Source organism: Nothoprocta perdicaria, unplaced genomic scaffold, assembly GCF_003342845.1.
Source record: "Nothoprocta perdicaria isolate Ctin4 unplaced genomic scaffold, notPer1 scaffold_155, whole genome shotgun sequence".
Lineage (NCBI taxonomy): Eukaryota > Metazoa > Chordata > Aves > Tinamiformes > Tinamidae > Nothoprocta > Nothoprocta perdicaria.
In genome coordinates, this window is record NW_020454705.1 from 1,656,615 (window position 1) to 1,669,526 (window position 12,912).

At 48.1% G+C, this 12,912-nt stretch overlaps 1 protein-coding gene across 1 annotated transcript; it reads right to left on the reverse strand.

Annotated features, from left to right (window-relative positions):
- Nucleotide 1: 1 nt before the first annotated feature.
- On the reverse strand, nt 2-12,852 carry ACAT1 (acetyl-CoA acetyltransferase 1). The gene is made up of 12 exons (XM_026035025.1): nt 12,802-12,852; nt 11,770-11,817; nt 9,800-9,917; nt 8,865-8,960; nt 7,644-7,744; nt 5,499-5,642; nt 4,305-4,455; nt 3,664-3,759; nt 2,796-2,909; nt 2,322-2,386; nt 1,118-1,275; nt 2-324 (listed from the first exon to the last, which is right to left on the reverse strand). Exons 1-12 carry the CDS (start codon nt 12,850-12,852, stop codon nt 204-206), a joined length of 1,263 nt encoding a protein of 420 aa, XP_025890810.1. The 3' UTR covers nt 2-203.
- Between the last annotated feature and the right edge of the window lie 60 nt (nt 12,853-12,912).

A 12,912-nucleotide genomic window follows, 5' to 3' on the forward strand; every position in this document is an offset into this window, starting at 1 on the left:
GAGAGCTGACATTGCCATAATTTGACATTCTTCATTTGTCCTGTATAAAAACACATTGGGTTAAAACAGTAAAAAGCCCCGTTGCCCACACGGATAGTAAACGATGTTGTAAGAAGGTGGTAGCAGGTGAAGAATTCCTCCCCTTCCTCATAAATAAGGCGTAACAGAGGCAGGTGGTCCTTCGGAGCCGGGCGGCCGCCGGGTTAGAGCTTCTGGATGAGGACGGCGGAGGCTCCTCCGCCCCCGTTGCAGATCCCGGCCAGGCCGAACTGCCCCTGGGTCAGCGCGTGCACCAGGTGCACGAGGATCCTGGCGCCCGACATGCTGCGGGGAACGAAGCGGGGCTGAGGCCCAAGGAGATTTCCCCCCTTGACAACCACGGAGGTGGCAGAACATGGCACGGATTCGCTGGGAAGCCCCCCTGCGCCCCCGCACCCTCGGGAGCAGTAGGGGCTGCTGCTTCCCCAGCGAGGGGAGCTTCTGGCCCTGCAAACCCAAACTCGGCGCTTGGCAGGAGGCTCTGCCGGGAACGCAGGCTCCCGCAGCCTGTTCCCTGGCGCCGCTGCAGGCAGCCAAGAGCTGCTGTCACACCGGCGGCTCAGTCCCGAGGCCTCCTGCGGTTACAGCTGCATGGAACGCACCCGCCGCTAACAGCAACAAAGTGCAAATTCTGCTGCCGAAGTTTGGTTTTGACACAAATCCTATTCCCACAGCAGAGGAGGCTGACGCACAGCCAGGATGCCAGCGTGGTTTCAGAGATCCTGCCTTGCTGATCTTGCCCTGTCTTTGCTGGCAGATTTCTCAACAAGAGGAGCTCCGACCTGCTGCTGAGGCACCGGGTGGGTGTTTCTCAGCTGCATTTAGTTTGGGGGGTTGAGATAGATGGGGTTTTTTTTTCCCCTCTCTAACCAGAGCTTTGCAGCCTGATCACCTTGAAGGAGGATTAATGGGATACATTTGCACCATGAGCAAGTTGCTTGCTCTGTTCTACAACAGCTCTTCCCTTGCCAGAATAAAATTAAAGGCATTACTACTGTGTATATATTTAAGAAAATGCTCCTGGATAAATCCTACTCTGTGCAGAACAAAAACTCGAAGAGTTGCTCATTTTACATACCCTATAGGGTGTCCAAGAGAGACAGCACCGCCATGAATATTCACTTTTTGTGGATCGATACCCAGCATCTTCATGTTGGCCAGCACCACCACGCTGAAGGCCTCATTGATTTCCCACATGGCAATATCTTCCTTCTTAAGTCCTGCTGCACTCAGGATCTAGAAATAATAATAAAAATAAGGGTTGCCATGAAAGAATAGGAAGCTGATACGAAGCTAACTTTACTGCTAAGCAAAGTGAGATTTATTTTGAAGCCCCAGTGTTAGGAGTTTGAGAAATACAACCTGGGAATTCCCTAGTAAACTTGGACCTATCTTAGTTTTAATATGCTACTGCAATTAAGAGGAAAAAACATTTAAAAATCACAAGCCCGGGGCTTGCAAAGGCCCTTGCAGAGCACTGGGCGCAGCAGAACCGGCCGCCTGCGAGGCCGCTGCCCAGCGCAGCTGAAGCGACGCGCGGAGGAGCCTGCAGCTCATTTACAGCATCAGCCTCAGCACGGATGAGCCCGCGGGTGAGCTCTGCATTTGCAAAATCCACAAAAAAAAAAAAAAAATCCAGAACCTTCCAAACACCAAGGCAGGGTGCCAAGGCTACAGCCCCTCCTCAACTCTGCTCCCAGAGTCAAGGACAAAGCTGCGAGCAGCTCCTCTGCTCTGTCAAGCTTTAGCTCTGAGCTTTAGCTCTGTGTGTCACAGCCTCTTTGTCAGGGGGAAAGAGCAAAACTGAAGCCTGGAGCTTCAGGGGTTATAGGGGTTTGTACAGGAAGAAATGAGGGGCACTTCCATGCAAAGAATACATTTGATGCTAAGATCATTGCTGCATTAGCTGCCTTTGCACTGATACAGCAGTGCCTTTAGCGTTCAGTCTGGGCTCCTTTTGCTTTAATGAGTCTCTGCTTATAGAATTACCTATTTATTTTGCTTTATAAGTGTATGAGTTACAAAGCTTTGACACTGTAAAAAAAACCCAGTGATGGTGAGGAGCACAAAACAATATTCACTTTCAAAATAGATACAAGGTTATTTTACTGTAAAATTTACATTTTAGCCTTAACTTTCTGAAAAAAATATATATATTCTTTCTATTTATGAAGCAATTATAATTTAAAGCTGAACTACATCAGCATCAGTCCACCAAGGGATGAACCAACAATCCAACCCTAGGAACTTTGGCTGTTTCTAACGCTGAGTTTTGTTCCTACCTTGGGAACAGCGTAAGCAGGTGCGATTGGGAAGTCAATAGGGGCCACAGCAGCATCTGCAAAAGCTGCAAAAACCAGAGAAAATGTTTAAACGTTTTTTGTCTTACCACAAAGGACTTCTATCGCTGAAACTGCAAACCAAGCTAACATAGAGAAATTCTAAACATAATTGTCTCTGATAATAGACATGTGTAAAGTTTATTACCTGAAGAAGCGACCTGCATAATGACATTTTCAGATGTTTAACATTAACTCACATAGCAAAGGAGAGGCTCTAGGCTGTGTTATGGTTACATCTTCTCAATATAATGTATGGAATTTCAAGCTGGCATAAAAAGCCGGCTCCTGATTACAGAAAATTCTGGTGATCTCATGAATAAAAGAGGACAAAAAGAGATTCCCAGCCTGAGAACATCCTGTAGGAACATCTTCCAGGACTGTACTTGAAGAAGGGGGGGAAGAAAACTGCCTTACCTACTATTCGTGCCAGAGGTTTGACCTGGAGCCTCTTGGCGGCCTCGGCAGTCATGAGCAGCACAGCGGCGGCCCCGTCGTTCAGGGTGCTGGCGTTGGCCGCCGTGACCGTCCCTGGAAGCCAAAACGCCCGTGAAAGGCAGGGCAGGACAGCCCCAGCGTGTCCTGCGAGCCATTCTGCCCCTCCTCCCAGCTCCTGAGCCTTCGGCCTCGGCAATGCGGCAGTACTTGTTGCACTGAGCTAACTAGAAGTGATATTTGAGGGGTTGGGGGTTTTTAAAAGGAGCAAAGGGCTGTTGTGAGCAAGCTGTATCCAAGCTGCAGGTCAGACAGGGGCTTCCATGCCAGGGCTGCTCTCTGCCTTCAGAATCACTGAATGGCTGAGGTTGGAAGGGACCTCTAGAGATCATCTAGCCCAACCTTCCTGCTCAAGCAGGGACACCCAGAGCACGGGGCACAGGGTAAGTGTGACACAGAGCAACTTCAGCTGAGAAGAGCTGGGAACAAGTGGCAACTGAAGTGATGTAGCCAGGGTGACTGGTCAGGCAACAGCAGCTCTCACTGCAAGAGGAAGCTGCACCGGGCAGGAGCCCAGCTGCAGCCAGGCTGTTCGGAGGCTTCCCAGGGTGACTGTTCACCACAGGTTCTCTCTCGTTTATACAGTTCTCGAACCACCTTTTAATTCAAGCCAATTCAAGCTGCTGTCGAGCCAAGTTTCTTGCTAGGATATTTCTTTATCTTAGTAGGTATCTAAACGTTAGAGACTCTTACTGGACAGCTAAGCCCTTCACTATAACCAAGTATCTTTGCACTTGGTGTTGAAGGGAAACAAAAGAAGGGGAGGGGAATAGCAAATGACAATATTTACCATTTTCTTTTTGGAAAACAGTCTTGAGCTTTGGAACTTTACTAAAATCAACACGTTTGTATTCTTCGTCTTCTTTCACTTCTGTGTCTGGCTTTCCTGAAACAGAAAATATGTTTCATATTTTATAGTAAAGTCTTTCCTTAAGAATTCTTTTGATTAAGTGCTGATCAATGTAAACAGTTTACGTTTTTAAAATGTAAATTTACTCGTGCACGTCAAGAAATACACTTATAAAAACTGAGGACAATTATTCCTTAATCCCATTTATTCACAGCAAATCGATTAATACTTCATGGTGAGTGAATGAAAGGGACAAAAAACATATCTGTATGGTAGTTAATAGTGAAATGAAAACAGATGTCATGGTAGCTAAAGTCATACTAGCTAGACTCAATACCTCGCTATTAAGAGAAGAAAACAAACAAACAAAACCAGTATTTACCATTAATGAAAAAAAAAATACAAAACATCCCAGGTCACTGAGTGGTTTCACCGAGAAGACTGCAAGAATTTTCTTCTCTAAAATATTATTAATTACTCCTCAATTCTGGGCCTTTGAACAGCTCAGTTCACAGTAAGCAGACAATTCTCCTGCTTTCGGTAGGAAACATAACGGACTTGTCCGTGCTTTCCCACGGTACCTTTTTGTGCAATGGTGACGGGAACGATTTCGTTGCGCAGGATTCCCGAGTCCCAGGCGCTCTTGCTCCTGGTGTAGGAGCCGATGGCGTAGGCATCCTGCTCCTCCCGCGAGATGCTCAGCTGCTTGGCGGTGTTCTCGGCACAGTTACCCTGCGGGGAGAGCGGCACAGCAGCTTTGGCAACGAAACTCCCCAGCTCAGCCGGGACATCCCTGTTCCTCACGGATATTCCTTAGGAAGCTTTTAAAAGCTACGAAAGAATGCAGGCAGAACTAAGTCTCGAAGGGCTCAGGGACTGCCAGAGAAACTCAGATAAAAACTCCGAGCCCAAGGAAAGCTGCTCTGTCACAGAACGTGTGTCACATCACACTAATATTTTCATTCCATTATTAGCATATCTAGCACAAGGCTTAAAAAATAGAGATTAAAAAACCTCTAATGAAAACGCAGCGAGACACCACAAGAGCCTTTCATGCTACGGTCCTCCAGGTGTTCAAACAGGCAAGTTAAATTCTGTGCAGTTGACGTATTTAGAGTCTTCACAGCAGCAACTTACTCTGCTGCCAGGATATGGAGAAGAGTGTCAGAATATGGAGAAGAGTGTCTCGTGACAGCCTTGGGATAGCCCCTCCTCTCTATTCTCACACTAGCAAGATTTTCCAAGCAGGCTACAGGACAAAAGGTTTTCCCCATAAAACACTGTCCCAATCCAGTCAAACCTTGTGTTTATAACAAATTTTTACATTTTTCCACACATAGGAACTAGCAAACCCACTATGTATATTTCTAGAAAAAAAAAAATCCTCATAATCTATATTCATTTTCAGCAGAAAGACACAAGTGGTTTTCAATCTATGACCACAAAAGAGTGAACTAGAGCAACCTACCAGTGACAAAAATAGCAATATTTGGGATTTCACTTCCTTTTTAATCCTGCTCTGTGCTCCTTAGATATCAGTGAGAGGCGGATAAAGATTAACACACGATTTGCTACCATGTTTAGGCCTTCTGTCTGGTCTCTCTTTTCAGTTACAACAGCAAGCCTAGAAAGGAAAGATGTTGTCCATCTCCCATGAACATTATTTCCAGGTGTGTTTGTTAGAGAAAGTTAAGAGAAATAATTATATGTAAACTCCCCAGAGCTGCATCAAGTCTGTGACTGATACTTTCATATTGGGCTGAAAGGACATTTACCATATGGATATGGTTATAAACATCTGTAAGCCCATCTTTTACTATCAGATCCTCCAGCTTTAGTCCTCCATAAGGTGTTGTTCCTCTGCTCATCGTATAGGGTACGTTAGACATGCTCTCCATTCCACCAGCAATCATTACATCCTGTTCAAAAAGAACAGAAAAGAAATTATTAGAAATAATTAACAATGCAGCGTGGCCTCTGTGACTTTTTTTGGAAAGATGTATTAACAGAAGCTTAAGAGAGGACACTTTATAGGCACATTTCCAAGAAGCCTTATAGAAAAAGAGGGAAAAAAAAGTTCTGTATGCAGTTAGAAAGCAAACAGCAGGCGCAACAGCTGAAGACAGTTAATCCCGGCTGACGGAACAACTGGACTTCAGTCCCATAGATAATTTTAGAAAGCTGCAAGAGCCAAATCAACCTCCTGTACCTCTATTTCCAAAGTTTCCAAGATCAGATCCTACGTTTTACCTTGAACAGTTTATTTTTCTCATTTTTGTTCTCCATTAGTGGCCGAATCTCCCTAAGGGACAAGCAGCAGTCAATTGAAGAGCCAGAGGTACTTGCAGTTTTATGTAATGTTAATCTCACCATGTAAGAGTAGCTGACTCACAGTGAGGTTCTGTTATCCAGTCTGGCAAAAGGTCAGCAAAAAGGAGACTTTCAGTAATCACTGAACTCAAATTAGGTTGTTACAGTATTTATAAATTAATAATATAATTAATATATAGATAATTACAACTTATAAATAAGGTGTGAAGCTGAGTCCGAAAGTGAAAAACAGCAAAACTAGGGATAAAAGGATCATAAATATATATTCAAAACAGCGTGGGTATGTGTGTATATACACACACACGAGTAGGAAGAGGAAACAGTTGTGATTAATGGTGTACTGGACATGGATAAAGGAGGGAAAAATACCAACACAGCCTGCAAGTTTCTTTAAGAATTCAGTAATGCTGCCTATATGAATCCAAAATATATTTTTCATCAAAATAACCATTAAAGAAAGCAGCTTTCAAATTAGGATTCAGAGAAATGATAGTTTGGGTCAGAACCGAGTATAAACTAAATCCAAGAACAGGAGCACAAATAATGAAGGGAAGGGGCTGGGGGTAAGTGGAAAGGCAGTGACAGGAAGGCAGTGAGAGCTGTGAGGAGCAGGGATAGTCCTGCTCCAAAAGGCTTTGGGAAAATCTGGAGGCAGAATTAATGCAACTGCTTCTATGGCACTGCCTGCCCGTGTCCCCACGCAGGGCATTGGGCAGCATCACTGCCTTTCACAGCGCAGCCACCTCAGCCCGCAGCCAGGAATGTGGGAACTCGAGCTCTGAGCAGCTGCTGGTATCTATTAAAGTGACAAAGTCTTCACTTCAGAGTGATTTTGCCAAAAGATTTTGCCAACGTGCTCTAAGAATGCAATTAAAAACTAAACTGAAATGTCTTTCTTCACATTTGTACTTCTCTTACATTCATGGCTGCGCTGTACTTGATGGCTTCCTGAAGACTATTCCCATTCCTGTTCTCCCACCTATCCATTAACACTATTTCTCTCCCTGCTCTCTATCCCTATATCTCCCCTTTCTATAAAGAAACTCAGCCTACAGTTGGCAAAGCCAAGCAATTCCTCTCCCTCGTACTTTTCAATAATACCACAAAATTCAGCAACATTAAAAAGTCTCAGCTTCTTCTAAAATAATAAAAAGGCCTGAAACATCTTTAATTAAATATATATATTAGAGTAATATAATTTCAAAATATCTTTAGCTACACTGAAGTGTTAAGAGTACCTGAAAAGCAAGACAAAGCTGCAAGTTTCAACAAGATCTAAGACTATGTAAATATCTTCGGGTTTTAAAACCAGAAATCTTGAAAGTTTCCTTACTTGGGGGTGGTTGAGGAGAGGTAAAGAGAGAAGTACTTAAAAAAAAACTTGTTATTTGCTCAGTTTCATAACTTTAATACTTACCTTTTTATGTTTCAAAGTGCAGGTTGCACCAGCAAAACAAAAAGCTCATTAATCAGCTTCATGATCCCAAGTCAAAGCCAGTAATCAGCAGGACAGGACCTGTGATACTGTGTGTTTTCTCCCCCATCACGCGAGCAGTTTGTCTAGTTCAAGAGCCCAGACCTTCTCCTACCTGCGTGCCACACATTAGACTTTGTGCTGCCATCATGATGGATTTCATTCCAGAAGCACAGACCTTGTTGACAGTAGTAGCAGGAGTAGAGATTGGCAGACCTAAGGCAAACAGTTTGCACAAACAAGTGTGTTAGTTCAAGGGCAGCCCAACACTGCATTGCAATTTCAGTAAGATTTTTCCCCAGGACCAGCTTTTATCCGAGCCAAGGGTGGCCAAGGTGCATTATTTGGCCTGCCAGGACCACTTCCCTCTCCCTCCTAACCCTCCCTGCTTCTAAGGGGCACACAACACTGAAAATATATGAACAAGCCGTTCACATTGGCTACTATAACAGTACACCAGCACAAGGGTTCAAACCCTTATTTTATCTATTTTTATTTAATTTTTATTTTAGCCATTACCAACCAGGACCAAAACGGTCTGGTGCCAGGGTTTCTGAGGTGCCTGTGACACTCATTTTGGGCTCTGGTGTGTGCAGCTTGGCTCGGCTCCCTTGCACCACTGCCTCCCCCAGCCTGGGTGTCCAGCATCAGGGCTCTGTGCCAGCAATAAGATGGGGGAAAAGCAGCAACTTCTCTTTCAGCAAAGCCCAGGGCAGTATCCCTCTCTTTCCTAGCCCATAGGCCTTTCCAGAGTCATGCTGAGATACGGAATGCTAGATTCTATCCCTGCAGGAAGGCAGAAAATTCCAGCACCCCAGTATCATTCATGCTGTAGTTAACATTAGAGTGAGCCCTTCCAGTAACAGCTTCGGGTTCCATAGGAAGATGGAAGTGTAGTGACGCACCCACATACCTACAGCTTAAGAAAACTTGCCAACCCCCTATCTAAAAAGGTTTAATTGGACACTAGGAAAAAAAAAATACCTGTTACACGAAAGGCTTGAAGAGCACTGTCTGTCACTAGCCCGAAATGCCCTGGAAGCAGCAGCCTGCTCTCCAGTGTCCTCCTTTTTCCGAGGTCCTGCAGAGGCTGCAGGCAGCAGGGTCTATCAGGCACATGAGAGCTAGTCCCTCAGGCTGCACAGTTAGGCCCAGCTACAGGTCTACAACCAACAGCCCACAGTGGGGAAAACCCCACTCAGGGGACCCTGATGCAAGGCTGGGCAGCTTGGGTTCAGAACAAGCCCCGGGCTTCAACCCACAGCTCTGGGGCGACCCTGCAGCAGCAGCAGCACGAAGCCAGGGGCTCTTTAGGGCAGAAGGAGAGAGCAAATACCTGCACCCAGGAGCGCCTGCCGGGCGGGCGCCTGGCCCTGTCCCGCCTGCAGCACGTTGCCCATGTAGACCTCCTTGACCTCCTGCGCCGGGACACCTGCGGGACAAGGAGAGCGGCTGCGTCAGCGCCCGCGGCGCCGCCACCGGAGACCTGCCCCTTCCCACCCGGGCGCCGAACGGGCCTCTGGCACTGCCCAACAGAGCCCAGCACTCAGCCGGGGAACACGGGGACCCCACGGAGCAGGATTCCCAGTTTTCCTGCAGGACAGGCTGCAGCCGGCAAACTAAAGCCAATGTTCCCAAATCTCAGCAGCCACCCAAGCAGCTCAATTCCAATGGATGGGAAAATCTGTGAAGCTTCCCACTTGCCACATTTGTGGCTAAGGGAACAGGAATTCTATGTGGCTTAGCCAAAATACCAGCGAGCAGCGACCAAATGCCCAAGTCCTGCTTTCCTGAGGCCTCTCTTGCAACAGCAGCATTCAAGTTCTCACAAAATGTCAATCAGATAAAGTCAATTTGAAGACCAATCCCTCCCCCCTCCACTGCCAGAAGACTCTTTTGCTGATTTAATTGCCCAAGCAGAGTCAGGACAAACGTGGCTGTGCACATAACAAGGAAGCCCTGCTGGTTCCAGCAGCTGGGAACATCCACAAGAGGCTAAAGCTGTCAGAGAAGCACCCCCTCAGAAAGGCAACGAGCACGTCCACCAGGATTTGGCCCAGCACAGACATCCTTAAGACATATCCTCTCAGAAACAGCACTTAATTCTTACTGAATCAAAGCTCAACAGCTTTTTTTTTTAAGTACCATTTGTTAACAGCATCATGGTGGTGGCTGGAAACCTTTTTATGAAGCAGTTCAAAAACAAGCACAAATTGATAGTGTTCTGAGCCACCCGCAGTTTTCTCTTCTGAAAATCGTATTTACAGGTACCTGCTCTGTCGATTGCGCCTTTAATTGCAATGGAACCAAGTTTAGTGGCTGGCAGTGATGAAAGAGATCCTTGGAAAGATCCAATTGGTGTCCTCACAGCACTTGCTATCACCACTTCCTAGAGGTGTGAAGTAAAAGCCTCAGTATTTCTCACACATGCCCGCAATTATCATTATTTAAAATAAAAATATATCCTCTTTTACTCTCTTATCTATGTCACATCTTTGCCTTTTTACCCAAGTTTCAGAGCACAAAAATTGTCTTAATTGTCTTGTATATCCCATCCAAGAAAAGCCCATTTGGTCAAGTTCTTGAACCTACTACACTGGTTTCCAAAGATACCCTAACAAATGCCAGGGAACTTAAAATTGCAGTACAGGTCACCAGGAAAGCGAGCTATGGAACAAAACTTGCCTCTTTCCCCTGATTACAGCCACTGCACCTTTCAGCTACGCTTAGTAAGGCAACATCTTGTGCCTTGGAAAAGTACAGCCCTGGTGAGGCCACATCTGGAGACTGTGTCCAGTTCTGGGCTCCCCAGGACAAGAGGGATGTGGAGCTGCTGGAGAGAGTCCAGCGCAGGGCTACCAGGATGATCAGGGGCCTGGAACATCTGCCCTATGAGCAAAGGCTGAGGAAGCTGGGTCTGTTCAGCCTGGAGAAGAGGAGGCTGAGGGGGGACCTGATCAGCGTGTATAAATACCTCAAGGGAGGCAGTGAGGAGGAGGGGGGCTGCCTCTTTTCAGTGGTGGCCAGCGATGGGACTGGAGGAAATGGCCACAAGCTGAGGCACCAAAAGTTCCACAGGAACTTAAGGAAAAATTTATTGTTAGTGAGGGTGCCAGAGCCCTGGCACAGGCTGCCCAGGGAGGTTGTAGAGTCCCCTTCTCTGGAGATCTTCCAAACCTGCTTGGATGCAGCCCTCTACCCCGTGTTCTGGGTGTCCCTCCGTGTGCACAGGGGTTGGACTGGATGATCTCTAAAGGTCCCTTCCAACCTTAAGCGTTCTGTGATTCTATGATTCTAAGAACCTTGTAGAGTTTTGTGAATTCTCTATCAGATTTAAGATCTCAGAGCAACAGAGATGATAAAGAAAGTGGAGCATCTATGTTATGAGGAAAGACTACGTGAGCTGGGCCTGTCTAGCCCAGCTGAAGGAGAAGCCCAGCCCAGGAGAAGAGGAGATCTGATCAACATGTACAAATACTTGAGGGGAGAATGTAGGGAGGATGGGCCCAAATTTTTCTCAGTGATGGCCAGTGACAGGACAAGGGCTGATGGGCAGAAATTAAAACCCAGGCAGTTCCATCTCCAGGTGAGGAAGAACTTCTTGCCTGTGAGGACAACAGAGCCCTGGAAGAGGCTGCCCATGGAGGCTGTGGAGTCTCCTTCTCTGGAGATCTTCCCAACCCGTCTGGCTGCCACCCTGTGCCCCGTGCTCTGGGTGTCGCTGCTGGAACAGGGGGATGGACTGGGTGATTCCTACAGGTCCCTTCCAACCTCAACCCTCCTGTGATTCTGTGGTCTTCTGACAACACTGGGGCAGCAGTTTAAGACATAGAAGACCATTCAGCTCTCCATCTAGGAGCTCCTCAACAGAGATGTGCTCAGTTCTCCTCAGCTGTAGCTCTCCCCAAGGCTGCATCCACCGGCTACCTGCTAACTCGGTCCCTGTGAGAGCTGCACGAGGGCCTGACACCAAAGAGGTTCACACCGCAAAGCCCTGACCTGCTCAGCAAATACCTCTGCCCTACGGATTGCAAGGCAAAGAAACAAAACCAAACAAAACCAAAAAACATTTAAACAAACAACAAAAAATCCGAAATGACCAAATATACGTACTGTAAAACCTTGAAATCTGAACACATCTTTGTTGTGATAACTTCAAAGAAAACAAACCCTCAAACTTTGGCAGTTTTAAGAAGCAGGTTCAGAACAGCAATTTGTTGCAGCTTGTGCTTTGCACTTACATTTAAGGTTTGTTGCGATGCATAGTCACGGCTTGGATACGTCAGAGCCTAAAAATAAAAGAGCCTTTAGAATTTCACATTAAGGATTTTAACACCATGACATTGCAGAAGAAGGCCCCATTTTTCATGAAAGTCATTCATTTTTCAATAACCTAGGGAACGGGGCAAATTTTAAGATATAAAAATCGTAGGTGTATCTTTCAAATACGTTTTCGTGCAAAAAATCTCGCTCTGACATGGGTGATGGAGCAGTTTTGGGAAAGGAAACAGATGCTCCTTTAAAGCACAAGCCCGCTCCCGTTCCACAGGCCAGGCACGCGCCCGCGGGGCGCGGTGTGCACCCGGCCGGGCTGGCACAGGCCGGGCTGCGGGCTGTGATCGGGAACAGGCGCTCTCTGCACTCGGGTTCTTCGCCGCTCTCCCAGCTGCCTGTCTGCAGCATCCCTTGGCACTGCAGGATCAAAAAGGCGGATAACGGCCGCAAAGCGCTGCAGTGAGGAGCGGTAAAGCACACCCAACAAACTGAAACGGGCGGCGGATGAGAAAAGCTCGGTCCTAACTGCACCGCGTTGCTGGGCACGACGCTAACGGGGCGAACGCAGGGCTTCCAGCCGGGGCCTTCACAGCCTCGGGACTCGCGCCGCTTTTCCCACAACTGACGGGCACGCGGGCGGCTCCCGGCTCCGCGCCGGCCCGGCCCGGCCCGCTCAGTTAACGCGACAAGAACAGCCAGGTCTGACAGCGCCGCGCGGCGCCCGTGACGGCCCCGAGCGCCGCGTGCCGCCGCTCCCGTTCTCCACCGCCGCTTTCCGGAGCCGCCTCCCTCTGCGTTTGCGACACAAACGTTCGGCCTGTCCCGTTCCCCACCGCGCAGCCCTGCCAGGGCAAGCGCCGGCGGCGGCCGCGGGACAGGCCGCGTCCCGACACCTCCAGCGGCCGCTCACGTGGCCGCTGCGGCCGCTCCGCCGCCAGGCCCCGCTCCCGGCGCCGCTCCCGCTCCCGGCGCCGCTCCCGCTCCCGGCGCCCCCTCACCCGCAGCAGCCGCGCGGCGCCCGCGCGCCGCCCCGCCAGCATCGCCGCCATCCTCCCGCCGCCGCTGTCACCTTCACGCGCCGCCGCCCCGCGCCCCCAGCCCCGCCCCCC